At 45.3% G+C, this 19,625-nt stretch overlaps 1 protein-coding gene across 1 annotated transcript in view; it reads left to right on the top strand.

Annotated features, from left to right (window-relative positions):
• The window catches only part of LOC140897510 (uncharacterized), a 21,247-nt gene extending 1,937 nt beyond the window's left edge, over nt 1-19,310 (top strand). Inside the window, exons 2-3 of the mRNA XM_073310229.1 lie at nt 18,012-18,200; nt 18,574-19,310. Of these exons, the coding sequence (XP_073166330.1) occupies nt 18,012-18,200; nt 18,574-19,304 (920 nt within the window). The 3' untranslated portion in view covers nt 19,305-19,310. The remainder of the gene's footprint in view (nt 1-18,011; nt 18,201-18,573) is intronic.
• Nucleotides 19,311-19,625: the final 315 nt, after the last annotated feature.

Genomic DNA, 19,625 nt, shown 5'->3' on the forward strand with positions numbered 1-19,625 from the left:
TGCAGGGGCATGGACCAATTGGGAAGTGACCAATCAGGGCTGTTTCTGAGCTGCAGTCTGTCTGCTCTGCAAAACCCCAGGACATTTGCTATTATGGGAAAACCCCGCTCAGACAGAGAAAGCAGGCTCATAAAAGAGGTTCTGTCTGGGAAAATCCAGATGTATGGTAACCCTATTTGTTACTGAAATATGTCATCGTTCTGGGGAACGTCCACAGACTAACTTCTCAGAGATGACAAAGGACCGACCGTGGGTGTTAGAAAACTCTTATCTGGCCATCCACCAATAGGAAGAAAGGGGTAAACAAACAAATTTACAATTCATCTGAAGGACGGTTTGGAGCTCATATAAGCCATGGAGTTGCCTGACCCAGCAAAGACTTTTCCACTAGAAAGGGTCTGAGTTTAAGAAGGGCGGGGGGGAAAGGACTCTGGCCACCTCCCCTTCCCCATCACTACTTTCAGTAGCATGATCACTTGAAAGACAATAGGAGCATCATTGAACTCGGGGGAGTAGTCCTAGCTGGAAGGCTTTCCAGTGAGCATGGACTGCTGAAAGCTTTTGTGTGAGAGAAATCCTTTTGCTTGTAAGGGTATGTCTACACGCCAAGCCAACACCTATGTATATTAGGTTGACTTACAGCCACCACAGTAATGACTGCGGAAGCCGATGTCCACATGACCCTCCTTGGGTTGGTGAGGCGCGTTCTCACCAGGAGCACTTCCACCAACCTAAGAGGGGTAGTATGGGGAGCTGAGAGCCTGCTCTGTCAACTCCAGCAGCAGCTCCCACCTAGGAGCCTGACTGCCCCACAACTCTGGGTGGGCTTCACCCCTCTCCCCTCTCTGTTCCCTGCAAAGAGCAGGGTAAGCCACCTGGGGCTTCTTGACCCCCAGCGTTCCCCTCCCAGTTTGACACCAGATCATTGAAAGCTACAGTCTTTCAACCAGTTGTGCACCCACCTTATAGTAATTTCATCGAGACCAACGAATTTCTCCCTGCTGGTCAGAACTGAATCTAACCCTTCCCCCATCATCAGAAAGCAGAAGTTGTCCCCGATGCATTCCCAGAACTTATTGCACAGTGGGTGCTGCTAGGATGGCCAGGTGTCCAGTTTTCGACCGGAAAGTCCAGTCACAAAGGGGACCTAACAGTGTGCGGTCAGATCGACTGACTGGACACCCAAAGTCGAGTTACTATGGGTAGGGGAGGCACTGGGTCATCACCTGCCCCTGCCCCTACTCAACCGGGGCTGCCTCCTACCTGCATTGAGCAGCTCCAACTCTCAGCCCCCGCTCCACAGGCAAGTCCCTCCTGGCCCAGGCAGGGAGGGGGAGAAGAGGAGTTGACGGGGGGAGGGCAGAACCTTGGGGGGAGAGGCGGAGTTGGGGCGGGGCCTCAGGGGAAAGAGGCGGGGCAGGGGAGGTTCCGGCTCTCCTGCTGGAGTGTCCGGGTTTTAAATATTACCAAGGTGGCAACCGAAGTAGCTAGCTGAGAGGCTGTGAAAAATACGAACAAGCATACACATATCACTTTTCACAGCAGCAGACTTAACTTGCTAGCAATAAATAAATTACGATGTTGATGTTGTCTCTGGGTAAGGGGACTGTTGGTCCCCCACTGACACTTAGTGGGGTGGGGGGGTTGGTTGGCCCTCCCCAGCACCAAAAGAAAAGGGAACAGCCAGTGGGAAATCAAAATCCTGAGACTGACAGTGGGGAGGGGTCAGCACTCCAGGTCAGCCTGATTGACAGGGCAGGCAGGCCAATGAGGGAGTCGGAAGTCAGGAGCAGTCCAGAGCCGGGTGCTGTAAGCAGCTGGGGAGAGCGAGGGGGGACCCTGGGCAGTGGGCTTGCAGCCTGGACTGAGAGGCAGATCATAACCATGACTGGGGTCGATGCTGGGAAGAAGGGTCCTGACACCTAGAGCATAAGGGCACCTGGCCACCTCCAGAGTAACTCTCCAAGCTGCTGAATCCCTGCAGCACAGCCAGGGCCTGGGCAGGAGGCCTGGGACGTGCGAGGAACAGACTGTGAACTGCCCAGGCATTCCAGAGGCGGCTGGTTGTGGTTCATCCCACAGAGCGGGGTGATGTGTTTTCCTTTCACTGTTCCCATTTTTTTATTACTTGCTGCTGAATGAATTGTATTTGTTCTGAACTCTGCAACGCTCAGGGAAGTGTCTGGAGCGGAGAAAGCACCCCGGAGGGGGGACACCCTAGACCCTGTCCTGGGGGTCGAGCCCCACAGGAATGCTGGATCCAGCCTTGTCCGGGTTACGGCGACTAGAGTGGAAGGGGAGCCCTCAAGGTCATTCAGGTCTCTGGGTGAAGGGAGTGGGAGTGAAGACTCCACCTGGGTGGTGTATAAGCCAGGAAAGTTCCTCACAACAGCGGGACCATTCCCCCGCTTACCTCTGTGCATATTTATTGTTTTTTCCTAAATTTAATTAAGTATTTTAGGGAAAAGTGTCAGAGCGGCCACCAGCGAGAGCCACCAACTCTGAGGCCACCAAAAATTTTGTCGTGAGAACCCCTGGGCTAGATGATCCTGATGGGCCCTTCTGATGTTAAAGTCTGTGAGTGTAAGGGCTTGTCCCCCACCGGCGAGATTAAAGTCCTGCCATGGCAGCGCTTGAAGGTGGCTTGTGTAGTCGTGGCACAGCAAAAAACCACCTCCGTGAGGGGCGTAGCTCCCACCCAGCGCTGGTGCGCTGTCTAAAGGGGCGCTTGCCGGAGCTGAAACTTGCAGAGCTCAGGGGGGTGGTTTTTTCACACCCCTGAGCGAGAAAGTTGCAGCGCTGTAAAGTACCAGTGTAGACAAGCCCAAAGAAGCCAGACGCAGAGATGCGAAGCGCGGTGCGGGGGATATCGCTAGAACCCAGGAGCAGCTGGGTGGGAGCGATCGCTGGGGTCAGTCCCGGCAGCAGGAAGTGACTCGCAGCCTGTGACGACACAAATCTCAACCCTCCCCTTTTGCAACTAGGTGCAGTTTCCGCCACGCAAAGTGACCATCTTGGCTACTTCTCAGGACTTGCTACTGCCTGGCCACGGTTGCACATCAGGAGGGATGGGGTTTTGGTGGAAAAACACTCACGATTTGCTTCCTCCTTGCTGATGTGCCAAATTGATTTTACCACCTGGTCCAGGGGTTGCGAATCAGGAGGGATGGGGTTTTTGTTCAAAAACAGTCACAATTCCCTCCCTCCTAGCTAATGTGCGCAGTTGATACATGAAAAGGGAAGTAAGGTTTGGGGGTACCGAGCATGCCCATGAGCCCAAGGTGATACCACAGTGGCCCCTTTGATTTTATTCCCTGGCTTCCTTCTTGCTTATTTCCAATGACTTGGATGCCCATGCACCTGTCACTGGTCCAGGGATGGTTGCAAATCAGGAGGGATGGGGTTTTGTGGCCGAAAACACTCACGATTTGCTTCCTCTTTGCTGCTTTTATAATTTGCATTATACACATGGACACAAATACCGAGAATATTTTTTTTCAAATGAAAAACATTTATTATTATAATCTGGTATATAAATAAAAACATTTCTTTTGGTTGCATTATGTTTTGAACAAGAGACATTTAAACACAATGGGTTTTGGGGTTTTTTTGGTAAAGAAGGGAACTATGCACAATTTTTGCAATCGTATTCTTTCTTCTCATCAGTCAGGTAGTCTTGACTGGTTCCTTCTGGAATGCAGGGCATATGTGCCCACCTCTTGCAAGAATCACACTGGACCTTTGCTACATAACAATTGAGAAAATGAAATCACAGAAGTTATAATGTTACCCATACTTTGCATTCACCCATGCTATTCCTTCCACATGTCAGCATTACCTAACAGATGCCTATCAGCATGATGAAAATGTTTACTGATGTGGAATTTTTACAAGAATCATGATCCTTAGGCAGTTTATGGCATTTATTTCTCATACAATTCTGTTTCTTACCATCATACAATCCTCACAGTTTTCCCTGTTGACAAGGTTGCAGAATGTGCAGTAGTCCTCCACACTTTCTGAAAAATCAATATAGCGCAGTGAAATGATGAATACGTTACGACCAACACTGAAAATGCAAACCTTGAGTTATTAATTAATGTCAATATTTTAATCCAGTCACTGGTTTGAATATATCTTTTCTTTTTTGAGAGTCATATTTTCTCAAATTTTTACTTTACTGCAGCTGTATATATGAATACCAATTTCATTCAGCTGGTCGATCAATAGGAACCATTCACCCCATTCAGATTTTTGAGTACTTGAAGATATTATTGATTCATAGTCACCATTACAGAACCAGACCTGTGAGATATCCCACTTCAGGGATATTAAGATAATGTCTGCTACGTGACATAATTCCACTCTTCCTGTTATCTTCACATGTGCCTAATGAGTCCACAGTACATGGTAGAAAGTAATTACCTGACTCCTTCTTTAGAAGAATTGCTATATGTTTTCTAAACGCAGTATTAGCCTCTTGGGTTGTTTCTACCGTACTGATGTCTTTGTGCTGCAAATACGTTTCTGCAAACTAACAACACTGATATTTAGAATAAACATCATAATGACCAGAGGTGAAAGTGGGCCGGTCCAGCATACCGGTAAGAACCGGTACTGGCCCGTACACGGCTGACGTTACACTTCCTCTCTGGCAGTGCGTTATGCTTTAACATCGCTGCCCCCTTTATCACATCCCCCCCCACATCAGCGACCCTGCCATAGGGTCAGGCAACGCTGTTGCATGCTACTGGCAGGGCCGCTGACAGTGGGGGAGCAAAAGGGGCCCTGTGTTCTGGCAATTTACAAGAGCCTGGTGCTCCTGGCCACTGCAGCAGCAGCTGTCAGGAAGGGCTGGCTGGTGGAATCTGGCCCCCCAGCACCGCACCTTCCGCCAGAAACCCCATCCCTTCTGGGGGCCACAAGCCCACCCCACACACCTTGGCAAGGATGCCAGTGCAGTGCCCACTGGTAATCTCTGGCATTTACTTTCACCCTGGATAATTACACGTACATAACAAATGATAATGGCAATTTGGTATTCAATACCTTGAAGATGAGAGGTCCACAGTTGTGGCCATCACTGTGTCTGGGATGCTGAACAATTTTACTATTCCAATCAGATGAGGATTTTCTAGTTAATCGTTTGATGAAGTTTCTGAAATTTTTAGAGAGTATATTAGCAGACTGCATAAATGAGCTTTTCTTTCCTTTTTTTTCTTTCCTCTCCGGTTTCTGGACATAGATACAAATCAGTTCTATCTCTTTTTAATTAATGATTGAAATGACTTATTGCTCGCATATATACACACTTGCTTTCATAGGATTGTCTCACTCTTACACAATGTATCACCTGATTTGCCATGCCCCATGTTGATAATAACACATTCTCACTCATGCAATGTGCTACTGTTTCGTGTCCACATTCTGTGAAGTCGTTCCCCACAGTCAAATCACACAAGTTCACTCAAAGTCCATTACTAAGCATATTCAGTACAAGTCCATGCTGTTTCAATTTTTAGTTGTCGCTAACGGGAAGATATTACTCACTATTGTTACATTCCCTTTTAAAAAAAAAAAATGTCAGCAGAACAGTTCATGTCCACTGTAAAAGTAAGTATCTACTAAATCACCTCCAATTCCTCAGGCATGTTCTTTTGTATCTCATCTCGTCACACAAGGGGTCAATTATTAACAATTCTGTTTTTTTCACCAAGGCTATCTGGAAGTGTAAATATATTCACAAATTATACTGGTAATGCGATTATTTCAAAAATTTTATACTGACTTATCAAAAATCATCATGCAATTAGCATATTCTCATTTGTAATGTCTCAGTAACACACCAGAAAAAAGCATATTGTGAAATCATTGATCAATTCAATACAGACTGTATTCTTCCAAGTTACATTATCAGCGAAACTCGGACAGGAGCATTTTATTTTTAACATTCACATTCCACTTTCCTTTGCATGCACTGAACTCACTGAAAACCCGCAACACAGGGAATTATATCAGTGCTACCATAATTGTGTTACAAATCTCTTATTTAATACCACATTTATTGCCCACAATCCAGAAGTAGAATACAAAACATCTTCCCGCAAGAACCCAATGACCTGGTGTGTGGTAAGGAAGCAACGATATACCATTCTGAAGTAATTCACTCTATTTATTTTAAAAAAAATTAGAAAAACAATTATAGTTTCCAGTGAAGCACACCATGAAATGTACATTACACTGTATTTCCCAATTTCATTAGATGCATTACTGTTAGAGTACTCCTCCACATCAAACATAGCCATGTATTTTCTGTTTCACCCTGGGTTTAACTCACTGAATGAAATTGTGCTTTGCTCATGCTACCTGTGAAAGTGTGTTAGCATTTACCTTCCCTTTCATTTGTGGAGCCCTGCCTGAGAGAATGACAGTGGAAACTACTGATGAGATGGCTTGTACCTGTTGACAGTCAACAAAGTTATTAATGCATTAATAATTCTGGCACATCAAGAACAGAATGAATTTAATATAGACAGACATGCAAGGGATCCTTAGTGTTACAAATCAGGTATGTAAGAGAGCCCTGTAAAAAGAAAAAGATTTGTAATCAGTGTGCTGTCTTACTTAATGTAGAAACTGATTAAGCTGTTTGCATACTTGTGTTTAACTGTACAGCCACTAACTGTGGCCCTCAGTTAGTCTAGTATTGTATGTCTGATATGCACCTCCAAATCATAGAATATCAGTGTTGGAAGGGACTTCAGGAGGTCATCTAGTCCAACCCCCTGCCCAAAGCAGGACCAATCCCCAGTTTTTGCCCCATATCCCTAAATGGCCCCCTCAAGGATTGAACTCATAACCCTGGGTTTAGCAGGCCAAAGCTCAAACCACTGAGCTATCTCTCCCTCCATCACTCCCTCCCACAAATACATTTCAGTAAATGTTTGGCAGCAGTAAATACACTGAAATGTTGCAATTTCAGGTTTATGTTGATATTTTAAGGGTATTTGGACTTAAATATGTTGTGCCACAGTCACGTGATTGTTTACTTATTGAATCAGTGTACACTTTCATGTACCTTCACGGTAAGTAGCCGACCTTTCCATCCGCTTTCTCAACCACGGAGCTCAAATATGCATCAATAACCTACAACACATGATGAAAAAAAAGGCACAATTTCAATAATATTTGATGAATCAATCCCGTTAACAAATACATGATTAGTGGTACTTAAATGTACCTCATCACTTATCCAGCTTCTCGGTTTCAGGCAATGAAATGCAGAGCCATGCAATTTAACGTTTCTCACTTTGGCCTCCAGTCTCTCTGTGTGTTTGCCGGTCATTACAAATTTGACTAGGAAAAAAATATTAACCCATATTATATGCATGGTAATACAGTTTCCTTTTTCTCTGTTTTACTACTGTGAATGCCACCACTTTGCATATGAAAACCTTTAACATAGTTCCATGTATGAAGTATGTTAATCTATTTAAGAAAGGTGCGGTAACCAATTACCTTTCAGAATCCATTGCTTGTCTTCCACCTCCTCCATAAGCATGTCATCAAAATTGTCATCAGCATCACTTGTATCATGGTTTGAAACATCTTGCCCTATATGCTCCTCTTCTTCCGTTGCTGTGACCTCGATGGTTTTCACCGTGCTGGCGTGAGATACAGTGCCCTCCACATTTCTAATCTCTTCTGAGGGTGTTTCTGGTTCAGTGTCACCAACTGCAATTTCAGTTCCGATTTTTCCCTCTGTTGTGCTTTCAGCAGCTAATGTGGGTGGCTCTTTACATGGTTTTAAGTGTGTGACACTGTACATGGTTCCTAACCGTTTCCCTGAGATAGTTTGTAATTTCACTTTCTTACCCTCAACAGTCGTAATTTTGTATGGTCCCTGATACCTAGGTTCCAGTACTCCTCCTTTTCTTGTTCTCTTTCTAGCGTTCAGTAACAGAACAGAGTCCGCAACATCCAATGTTATTTCCCCATATTTAGAAATCTTTCTTTTAGCATAATGTCTTTGTTGTTTTTCTTGTGTTTTAGAAATGTTACTTAGGGCCAGTGCAATGTCAGCATCATGTCTTGATTTCATATTTATGCTGTGCTCTTTGCAGAAATCTTCCCCAAATGTATTCATATCTGGGATCTTTGTAAACAAATGGAGAAGGGGTTGTATTTGTAAAATGAAGACACACTGAATGCCATGTGTACATGAAAGGTGCTGGTAATAACATACACTTACCGTGTAATTCTCTGAGACTTCTTCTGGAAGCACTGGGTCAGCACAAAACATTAGTCAAAAGGGTGAAATTTTTGTTGTTGCGTGTACTTTAGTTCACAAAGAAAACAAAATGGGGTCAAGTAATTCATCCCAATTACTCCCATTGTCATCAACCATCTTCTGCAATGCTCTGCAACAAATGCTCATTGACTGGTTTGTTTAAAAAAAGAAAGTCACACGTAAGGTCTTGACTGAAACAGATTATACATAATCAAAAAAGTGTAATACATGATGGAAAAGACTTTCCATGCAACACATTGCTTTTAAAGATCTTTTTGTGAGTTCTTGCATAGCACACTGTACTTGCCATTAGTACTGTAATATTCCCACCCATTCACTTACCTTTAGATGGATTTATTAGCATTTTCAATCAAGCCATTGGTTTGTGGGTGGTACGGGCTGGTGAAGCTATTCTCAATCTTTCACAGATATACAGGTTAAACTGAAAGAAAATAAGTTACACCATAAACTTACCTATAGACTTGTGTTAAGGAATGTTCCTTTGCGTATTTGACACTACTTTTATGTGTAATTAGCAACAGGAATAGCCCATCTTTTAATATTTGGTTTGTGCGTTTCTTTGGTAGATATGAAGACACCGAAAAATGATTTTATAGCAACCCTGACGGTGACCAACAACAGTTTATAAAAAAAAAGTGTGGTGATTGTTTGAGATCAACGGGTGACTGGAGAGTGAGTTCGACTACATAGTACAAATAACCAGAAAAAAAACCAGTGATTACCTTATTATTGAATTCCAGACCAAGATTGGTCAGTATCTGCTGTGGGCATCCACGTCGAACAATCATTTTGTACATGCCCTTTGCCACCTCAGATGCTGAATTACTTCTAAGTGGAAAGGCTTCCACCCATCTTGAAAGATAATCTATGGTTGTCAGTATATACTGGTATCCATCCTTTGTTACTGGTAATGGTCCTATTAAATCCATGCCCACCAATTCCCAGATCCGAGTGACCTACATACAAGGGTACCAGTTACAGTCATACCACACATGTTTCTTACTAAATGTTCTCAATAAACCCATATGTCATAAGCAGAGATTGTAAAGCCCATTTTTAAATACAGAAGAAGAAGAAAGAAAGAAAAAACAAAGAAAGAGAAGTACAGGAATGGGTAACCATACAAGAGTAAAGCTGAAGAAATATCCCCAGCCAGTGCAAAGGCGCATTAGAGGTAATTGCTGCACTGTGCTTTGCCCCTTGTATGTAATGGGCTCGTTTCAAAATCAAAGCCTCATTGTGTCGCAAGCAATAACAATGGATAATGATAAACAACAATGTGTCTGATTCCAAAATTCACCTTTATGCTTTTCAAGGAGGTATCCAGATTTAATTCCTTTCCCTCTTTCTGGCAAGTCAGACATGGTGCAATCGGTTTTTGAAGGAACAATATGATGATATTAACATTTTGTTATGGAAATCGTATTGCAAGGGAACAGAGTTCAATTTTGCACGCCAAATATATTTTTATATTTCTTTTATACGTTTTGAACTTCTATTTCAGTTGTAAATAGCCTTCTTCAGGATTTCGTTTCATTCCTTTACTTACCCAATTGGCATTGTCTTTGGTCACCCCTGGCCAATAGTGTGTTGATGTCAGCATATTCCTCGTTTTGAATATTCCTAGATGTCCACCCAATAGACTGTCATGATTCCTTTCAAAGAGTTGCGGGGCTTCTTTCATGGTATGCATGACGACAACCTTTCTTCCTTTTGCAGAATGGAACAATGTCCCCTCTGTTGATCATAGCAAATGGAGCATGGAGGATGATTAAGGTTTCTCGGGGCCCTGGGTCAGAGCAATTGTTAGGCCCCTACCCACCCTGTCCGAATTGTTGGACCCCTACCCACCCTGTCCACTGGCTGCACCACCTATGGCCCTATCCCTTTCGTCCTCTTCCCCAGGATCTCACCCATGTTCCACCTAAGCTCCCCACTGTTTTGCCTGCCCCACAACTCCTTTGCTCATTTCCCACCACTCCGCTCTCCCACACAGCCCCAAGACTGGAGAAGCTCTGTCCCCGTGTCACAGCCCCAGGGCTGTACCAGGGAGTGAGAGCTCCTCCAGTCCCAGGGCTGCGGCGGGGGTTTGGATGCTGCGGTTCTTTAGGGGACCAGGAGCGGGGTGCTGAACACACTTACTGAATATTTGTGACTCAGCTTCTACACGCAAGCAATGATGTGTGAACGTGGGATTGTAAGGGCTGGATTCACAGGCAAGATAAATGCAGCAAAAGGCAATCCTAAAATTTGTGAACTGTTATGAGACTTCACATAGACAAATAGTGATAAGAGACTCTTTTAAATACTCAAAATGTGTGACGTGGAGTTTGATGGAATGTAGGGAAATTATTTCACGGCATCGAGTCTCCTGTAGCAGTAAAATAGCACCGGGGCAGCAGGTTTTTATATTTTTGGGGGGCTGTCGAGAAATGGTCCAAGGGAGTTTTGCTGTGGGAGGGGGCTTGGGGTCAGTACTGGGTTTACAATGGTGCCGTGGCACCAGGCCCACCCTGGGAAGGGGCCCATTACAGGCCCCTCTAACCCATCCACGTAGCCGGTCTGGCCCCTCACCTGGGGCAGTCCAGCACACAGGCCTTGCTGTGCGAGCAGCTCTCAGCCAGCAGGTTCCACGTGCCTGTAGGGGGCTCATCAGCCGCAGCTGGGGGCCACCATGCAGGCTCGGTAGGGCTGCTGGCCACGGGGCCAATGGGTGTGGGTGGGATCTCGGGAGTCACGTCCCAGGGATCTGCCCCGCTCCCCAGCACTGCTCCAGCTCTGAGCTGTCGCCGCTGCCTGGGACCTGTGGGGCCCCACCGGCCTCCCCGGGGGAAGAGCCCCCTGGGACTGGTGCAGAGGCTGGGCCAGTCTCAGCCAGTCACAGGGGACAGTGTGGGGGGGCTCAGCTGGGTGGGTCCTGCCAGGCAGGTGGGTCCTGAGGGAGCCTGGCCCGGGTAGGCTCTGCTCCTGCTCCAGCCTGGCTGATTGCACCACGTCCAAGGGGCCGGAGTTATCCTGCCCCAGGACCAGCTCTGGCTGCGCTGCCGGCTCAGCCTGGCAGACGCAGTCACCTCCCATCAGGGCCGGCTATTGTGGCTGGGGTTCAGGGTGTGGCAGAGTAGGTCTCTAGTGGGTCTGGGAGGGTGCTGGGCAGTGCGGGGTGGGGAGAGCTGTGTGTGTCGGGGTGCTGGGAAGTGTGGGGGGTCTGGGAGGGACACTGTGCAGTTGTGGCAGTGGGGCACACTGGGCAGTGAGGGGATCTGTGAGGGGGGCTCTGGGCGGGGAGGTACAGGGCACTGTGCAGTTGTGGGAGGTGGTCGGCTAGGGGGGCACTGGGCAGAGAGAGGAGCTGTGGGGGAGTTCTGGGTGGGGGGGGCTGTGCTTGGCATAGTGGTCTGTGGGAGGGTACTGGGCATGGGGGTTTGTGGGGTCTCTGGGTGGTGTGGCACTGGGCATAGCGAGTCAGAGGGGTGCTGGGCAGGGGGGGTAGCATGGTGCAGCATGGGCCCGCCCCCAAGGGGAAGAAACATGATGGCAGTGCAGGGCTGGGCTGGCCAGTGTGCGCCTGGCAGCTCCCAGTTTGTAAACAGTGTCCTTGTACTGGGCTGGGCGGAGCGGGGCTGTCCCTGCCGTGCCATGACCCATCTTCCATTGCCCCCGGCCAGCCCCTCGCCCTGAGGACTCTGCCCCCCTCCCCCATGTCCCCATTGCCCCCATGGGGGCCCACAAATATGTTTAGCACCAGGCCCACAAAAGGTTAATCCGGCCTGTCACGGTTCCTCCCCCACTCTGAACTCTAGGGTACAGATGTGGGGACCTGCACGAAAAACCTCCTAAGCTTATCTTTACCAGCTTAGGTCAAAACTTCCCCAAGGTACAAAATATTACACCTTGGACTGGCCGCTACCACCACCAAACTAATACTGGTTACTGGGGAAGAGCTGTTTGGACGCGTCCTTCCCCCCAAAATACTTCCCAAAACCTGGCACCCCACTTCCTGGACAAGGTTTGGTAAAAAGCCTCACCAATTTGCCTAGGTGACTACAGATCCAGACCCTTGGATCTTAAGAACAATGAACAATCCTCCCAACACTTGCACCCCCCCTTTCCTGGGAAATGTTGGATAAAAAGCCTCACCAATTTGCATAGGTGACCACAGACCCAAACCCTTGGATCTGAGAACAATGAAAAAGCATTCAGTGTTTTACAAGAAGACTTTTAATAAAAAATAGAAGTAAATAGAAATAAAGAAATCCCCCCTGTAAAATCAGGATGGTAGATATCTTACAGGGTAATTAGATTCAAAAACATAGAGAACCCCTCTAGGCAAAACCTTAAGTTACAAAAAAGATACACAGACAGAAATAGTTATTCTATTCCGCACAATTCTTTTCTCAGCCATTTAAAGAAATCATAATCTAACACCTACCTAGCTAGATTACTTACTAAAAGTTCTAAGACTCCATTCCTGTTCTGTCCCCGGCCAAGACGACTACAGACAAACACAGACCCTTTGTTTCTCTCCCTCCTCCCAGCTTTTGAAAGTATCTTGTCTCCTCATTGGTCATTTTGGTCAGGTGCCAGCGAGGTTACCTTTAGCTTCTTAACCCTTTACAGGTGAGAGGAGCTTTCCCCTGGCCAGGAGGGATTTCAAAGGGGTTTACCCTTCCCTTTATATTTATGACACGGCCCTTTTCAGGGTGCAGGCTCTGGGTTGGAGTTGCGGTGCAGGAGCATTGCAGGCTATGGGGAGTTTGAGTGAGGGATGCAGGCTCTGACCTGGGGCAGTTGATTGTTTCTTCCTAAATGGAGTACTTTGCATTTCTTCTTTTTGAATTTCATCCTATTTACTTCAGACTATTTCTCCAGATCATTCTGAATTTTCATCCTATCCTCCCAAGCACTTGCAACCCCTCCCAGCTTGTTATCATTCACAAATTTTATAAGTGTGCTCTCTATGCCATTATCTCACTCATTGATTAAGATTTTGAATAGAAACATACCCAGAACCGATCCCTGCAGAACCCCACTCCTTATGCCCTTTCAGCCTGACTGTGAATCACTAATAACTACTGTCAGAACTGTTTTCCAACTAGTTTTGCACCCATCTTATTTTAGCTCCATCTAGGTTGCATTTCCCTAGTTTGTTTATGAGAAGGTCATGGGAGATAGTATCAAAAGCCTTACTAAAGGCAAGATAGACCATGTTGACCACTTTCCCCCATCCACAAGGCTTGTTACCCTGTTAAAGAAAGCTATCAGGTTGGTTTTACGTGTGAGACTGCTTAAATTAGCTACATCAGATGGCCTTTATTAGCAAAGCAGGACCTGTGGCTGCTGCAGGAAGCCCAATCCTACAGATAGCATTTTCACACAGATGTGTAAGAAACTGCCACCTGTAGGGATGTGCTGCCTGTAACTGCTATATTTGGTGAAGCTAATTCCTACAGGTGGCAGTTTCTTACGCCCTAGGTATGTGAGGCTGCTATCTGTAGCAATTTGAAACCTGTAGCAGAGAGAGCGTGAATTCTTACCATTAGCAGTTCCTGAGAGCTGCGAAGGGCTGCACCTGTGGATGCTCAGGTAAACAGTGTCTTGCAGCCAGCTAGTGGCTTTCCCTTACAAGCCGCAACACATAGTTTGAAAACCCCTGGCCTAGCACAATAAGCAAACCTACCCTGCTATTTTCATTAGGAGCAAAAGAAACTAGTGCTGAATACTGCAGCTGACAGAATGTGTTGTAAACAAGTATCACACAGATCTGTCTCTTGTTAGAAGAGCTTTCTGCTAAACTCTGCACATGCCCAGCCCAATCACACTCCCTACCTTCATCTGGCTTCTCTCACTCAGCACAAACCAAAATCCACACAAGATGACATTTGGAAAGATGACAGTTTCAGTGGATGAACCTGCCAGATAATAGCTGCTCCTGCTACTGGAAATGTAGTGGGGGAATTGTCATAAATATAAAGGGAAGGGTAATCACCTTTAAAATCCCTCCTGGCCAGAGGAAAAATCCTTTCACCTGTAAAGGGTTAAGAAGCTAAAGGTAACCTCTCTGGCACCTGACCAAAATGACCAATGAGGAGACTTTCAAAAGCTGGGAGGAGGGAGAAAAAAAAAAGGGGGTCTCTGTCTGTCTGTGTGATGTTTTTGCCGGGGACAGAACAGGAATGGAGTCTTAGAATTCAGTAAGTAATCTACCTAGAGATGCGTTAGATTATGATTTCTTTAAATGGCTGAGAAAAGAGCTGTGCTGAATAGAATGAATATTCCTGTCTGTGTGTCTTTTTTGTAACTTAAGGTTTTGCCTAGAGGGATTCTCTATATTTTGAATCTAATTATCCTGTAAGGTATTTACCATCCTGATTTTATAGAGGTGATTCTTTTTTACTTCTATTAAAAATCTTCTTGTAAGAAAACTGAATGCTTTTTCATTGTTCTAAGATCCATGGGTTTGGGTCTGCGGTCACCTATGCAAACTGGTGAGGATTTTTACCAAACCTTCCCCAGGAAGTGGGGTGCAAGGGTTGGGAGGATTTTGGGGGGAAAACGTTTCCAAACAATGTTTTCTCAGGAACCCAGATAAAGTTTGGTAGTGGAAGTCCAAGGGTAAAATAGTTGGTACCTTGGGGAAGTTTTAACCTAAGCTGGTAAAAGTAAGCTTAGGAGGTTTTCATGCAGGTCCCCACATCTGTACCCTAGAGTTCATAGTGGGGAAGGAACCTTGACAGGAATATACCAGAGAAATTACACTGATCAGGCCTTCTGAGAATTTACCAGGGAAATCCAGAAACTTCATAATTTGGGATTCTGAAGAAAAGTACAGGGAAATGAGAGCCAGGATTTCCACTGACTTGCTGTGTCACCTTGGGCAAATTACATCACCTTGTGTGCCTCTGGTTTGTCCCCTCAACTTTCCCCTGCCGTGCTAACTCCAGAGGAAATAGGCCAACTACAATTCTGATTTCAGCAGCAGATCTTTTTACCCCTCTGGATCTATCGCCAGGTGTTAGATAGAAGTTGGTGTGCCTCCCACCTCTCTTGTGTAGTGTACAAAAGAGATCGAGAAATGATTTTTGCAAACAAACATTCCATTCCTACATGGAAACTATTGACATGCTTAATAAATGGAAGTGTGTCAACAAATTCTTTAAAAACAACTGTGTGGTAAGCAATACCTTTGAGAAACCATTCTTTGTCTTCATCACCACGTCATCAAAATCACCTGGGTGACTGCTTGAAACTCCTGACACTACACACCCCTCCTCTTCCATGTGTGTGACCTCCACTTGGTTGTTGTGAGGCTTGTGAGATACGTTGCCTCCCATTTCTCCTAACTCTGAGGTTTTCACAGTGTCATCTACAGCAGTTTCCTTTTCCATGTTTCTCTGTGATATGTTTTCCATATCTAATTTTGGAGGCTCTTTAAATACTTTTAGTTGGGAGATACTGTAGCTCACGAAAGCTTATGCTCAAATAAATCTGTAAGTCTCTAAGGTGCCACAAGTACCCCTTTTCTTTTTGTGGATACAGACTAACACGGCTGCTACTCTGAAACCTATACAACATTGCTTTACCTTTCCCTAACTTGTTTTCTAATTTAACTCTCTTACCCTCTACAGCAGCAATTTTGTATGGTCCCACGTAGGTAGGTTGTAGCTGCCCTCCCTTTCTTGTTTTCCTTCTCGAATTCAGTAACATGACAGTGTCACCAACCTTGAAGGTTATTTCCCCATGCTTATGAGTCTTAGTTTTGGCATACTGTATTTATTGCTTTTCTTGTGCTTTTGAAATATTACTAATAGCCAGTTTAGTTCCAGCATCACGTCTAGCTTCAATTTTCATGATATACTCTTTGTAGTATTCTTCCTCGAGTTCCTCAAAATCTGTTGGTTTTGGAAACAAATGGAGAAGGAGTTGTTTGTAAAATGAACAATCACAGAATACCATATGCACCCGAAAGCTGAAGGACACTTACCGTGCAGTTGTCTCAGACTTGGTCTGGGAATCTTGCCTCAAAGCCATACAGTAGTCGATAGGGTGACAATTTGGTTGTCGTGTTTGGTTTTGTTAGCAAAGAAAATACGTCACCAAGAGATGCATCCCAATTAGTCGCATTGTCATCAACCAACTTGCACAATGCTCTGTAAAAAATGGTGATGGATTATTTGTGGGGGAAGGGGAAAGGACTGTCTTTACTGAGAGAAATTGTATACAATCAAAAAGGTGTAAAGAGGCCATCCTAGTGCAGTGGGATAATTCCTTTTACTTGAAATAAAAGACAAGCTGAGTTTCAATGTACTTAACATTTGAAACAATTTGTAGCTTCTGTCCTAGTGCATTCTCCTTTCTATTAATACTGTAATGTTCCCTGCCCTAAAATGACCTTTTGATGGATTTGTTTGTGTTTTCAGCTAGTCCGTTGGTTTGTGAATGGTTTGGGCTGGTGAAGCTAGGTTGTATTCCCCGTGTTTTTTGTGCACATCTCTAGGTTAAGCAGAAAGGGGGGAAAAAAATGTATGCCATAAACTTTCCTTTGGACAGGTTTGGTGTGTAACCCTAACCCTTTCCCCAGATACCTTATGAGGCATGCTTTATATGTAAGATCACGATGATATGAAAACGTGGAATATGGGGTACGCTCCCCCCAGGAATAGAATGTCACACATTCACTTTCTGATATAGCTGTAAAACTACTCTTAAAAGTTTTCTAAATAAAATCCCTGTTTAAAAATGTATGATGTGTACCTTCTAGAAATGAAATTTAAATAGAGTCTTCCTGACTAGTGATTTAAATTATGATTTAAATAAATTTGATTTAAATCAAATCCACCATGGTTTAGGGCCAGCGTCATAGCCTTATGTACATGTTTATTACGCAAGAAATCTTAAGGGACACTTTCACTGTATGACAAGATGGTTAGTTGCCATCCTCAAAATACCCATTAGACAAACACTTGATACCAAACACATTTTTGGAGAACAGAGAACCAATCCCATATTCCTATATTTTCAGGACTGTTTAAAAAACATTTTGCAAGTGGAATTTCATGGCTATTGCATGAAAAACCCTTAATGAAAGTCTGAACATTTAAAAAGAAATCTTTATTAGTCCCTTTCCACCTCATAGTAAGTCACACAGTCTATTAATAAAAAAAAAAAAACCACTGAATGCACACACAACATTGAGAGTAGTGAAAAGCATTATAAATAGTATGTGAAATACTTAATTCCTTTGGCAAGCAAAATCTACCATTGTGCTTTATACAGACTTCCACCTCTGTCACTGTTACACACACAGAAGGAGCAAAGAGGTATCACCACAAAAATTACACTCAAAACTGTGGTACTCACATGTCACCTCATTGCTCTCTCATTTAATTTTTGAAACATTTTCTTTAGCCTTTGTCTTCACTGTTAAAACTTAACTTTTCTTGTGGTGTTTTGATAAGTTTTATTAGCAGTGAGAAAAAGGGGGTCTGGCAGCTCCCCCAGCACCGCTAGATCCAGCACCGATGTGCTGGTTTGGAAATAGGCAGGAGTTTAACACCAGAGCTGCGTGTACCAGAAAGTCCCCCAGAGCTCATCTACCCTGAGAACTCCTAGTGAGGGCATGACAACACCCCTCCCCCAGATATCTGCTGCTCAGAAAGCGTCGGAGTTACCATAGTCCCATGTAAGGTCAGCTAAAACTCAGGGAATGTTCCTTGTGACAGATTCTCTACCAATGCTCCATGCTCCCTGATCTTGCCTGTTTTCACCCCCTGTGCAGGATTCTCCATTCCCAAACCTGACCTGATCGCCCGGCTGGAACAAGGGGAAGAGCTGTGGGTCCCGGATCTCCAGGCCGGTGAGGAAAGGGAGAGTCTGAGAGGCACCCGCACAGGTGAGGAGTCAGGGAAACTGAGACAGAAACATCTGGTGAGAGAAGGAAAAAGCTGGGACTCCTGAAATGTGCCGTGAGCAAAAGCCCCCAGTTAGGTCTGCCCCATCTCACCCAGGTCAGGGCTGCAGTCAGCCCGTGTCATATTATGAAGGCAAATATCAGTCACAGCTTCCCACCTATCCTGTTAGCTGTCGGGAATTTCCTCCCTGACTTTCCTTCCCTGGGAGTGTTTGGGTGGGATGTGGAGGCAGAATCCAGTGTCTCCATCTCCCCAACTGTCACTGTGTTGTGTTTTCTCTTTGCTATTCCTCTTTCTGTCCTTTCTCCCCGGCACAGGCAGTGACTCCTGTCTGGATTCTCTCTCTCCCAGCAGGTGATAGGACAGTGAGTGAGAACAAGGAGGAGAATCAGCAGCAGGAAGTTCCTGGGAAATTGGAACCGCAGGAGACTTTTTTCAGAAGCGCCAAAGGGAATTTTTCCCAGGGCTTAGAACCGGGAAATGCCTGGGGAGATCAACACAGATCAGTGATGCAGCTGGGAAACTGTCCCAGGAAGAAACTGGATGAATGCATTCAACGTGGCGAAGGATGCAAGGATCCGGAGGAAACCCCAGTCCAGCAGACAAGTCACAATGAAGTGAAACCTTACAAATGCCTTGACTGTGGGAAAAGATTCCTTTTCAGTGCAAACCTTATTATTCATCAGCAAACCCACACTGGAGAGAGACCTTACATATGCCTTGAGTGTGGGAAAAGTTTTAGTCAGAGCTCCCCACTTATTACACATCTGAGAAACCACACAGGAGAGAGACCTTATAAATGCCTGGAGTGTTGGAAAAGTTTCAGTTTGAAATCAACCCTTAGTACACATCAGAAAATCCACTCAGGAGAGAAACCACATAAATGCCTGGACTGTGGGAAAGGCTTCATTCAGAAGTCGCAACTTATTATACACCAGAGAGTACACACAGGAGAGAGACCATATAAATGCCTTGAGAGTGGGAAAAGCTTCATTAAGAGCTCAGCGCTTACCAAACATCAGATAATTCACAAGGGTGAGAGCAACCCTACGAATAGCTTGACTGCAGGAGAAGATTCAATTTGACTTCACACATCAGTGATCAACACAACAGAGACCTTGAATGTTGGGGAAGGTTCATTTGGTGCTCCCGGAGTATCAGGCATTTGCAGATCTGCACAGGGAAGAAACCTGTGAGATGTTCTCAGTGTGGAAAATGCTCCAAGTGGAGCTAACACCATGTTGGACGTCAGACTCCTCCACATAGCAGGGAAATTCTCTCAGGGCCTTGACCAACGCTGACCATGGTGACAAACCCATTTCCTTGTTCCCTCGGACATCAGGGGCGTTTGGCTCCCAAGGACCCAGCTGTCCATCACTGGGGTGAGGATCCAGCAGCAGCCGAGC

Source organism: Lepidochelys kempii, chromosome 14, assembly GCF_965140265.1.
Source record: "Lepidochelys kempii isolate rLepKem1 chromosome 14, rLepKem1.hap2, whole genome shotgun sequence".
Lineage (NCBI taxonomy): Eukaryota > Metazoa > Chordata > Testudines > Cheloniidae > Lepidochelys > Lepidochelys kempii.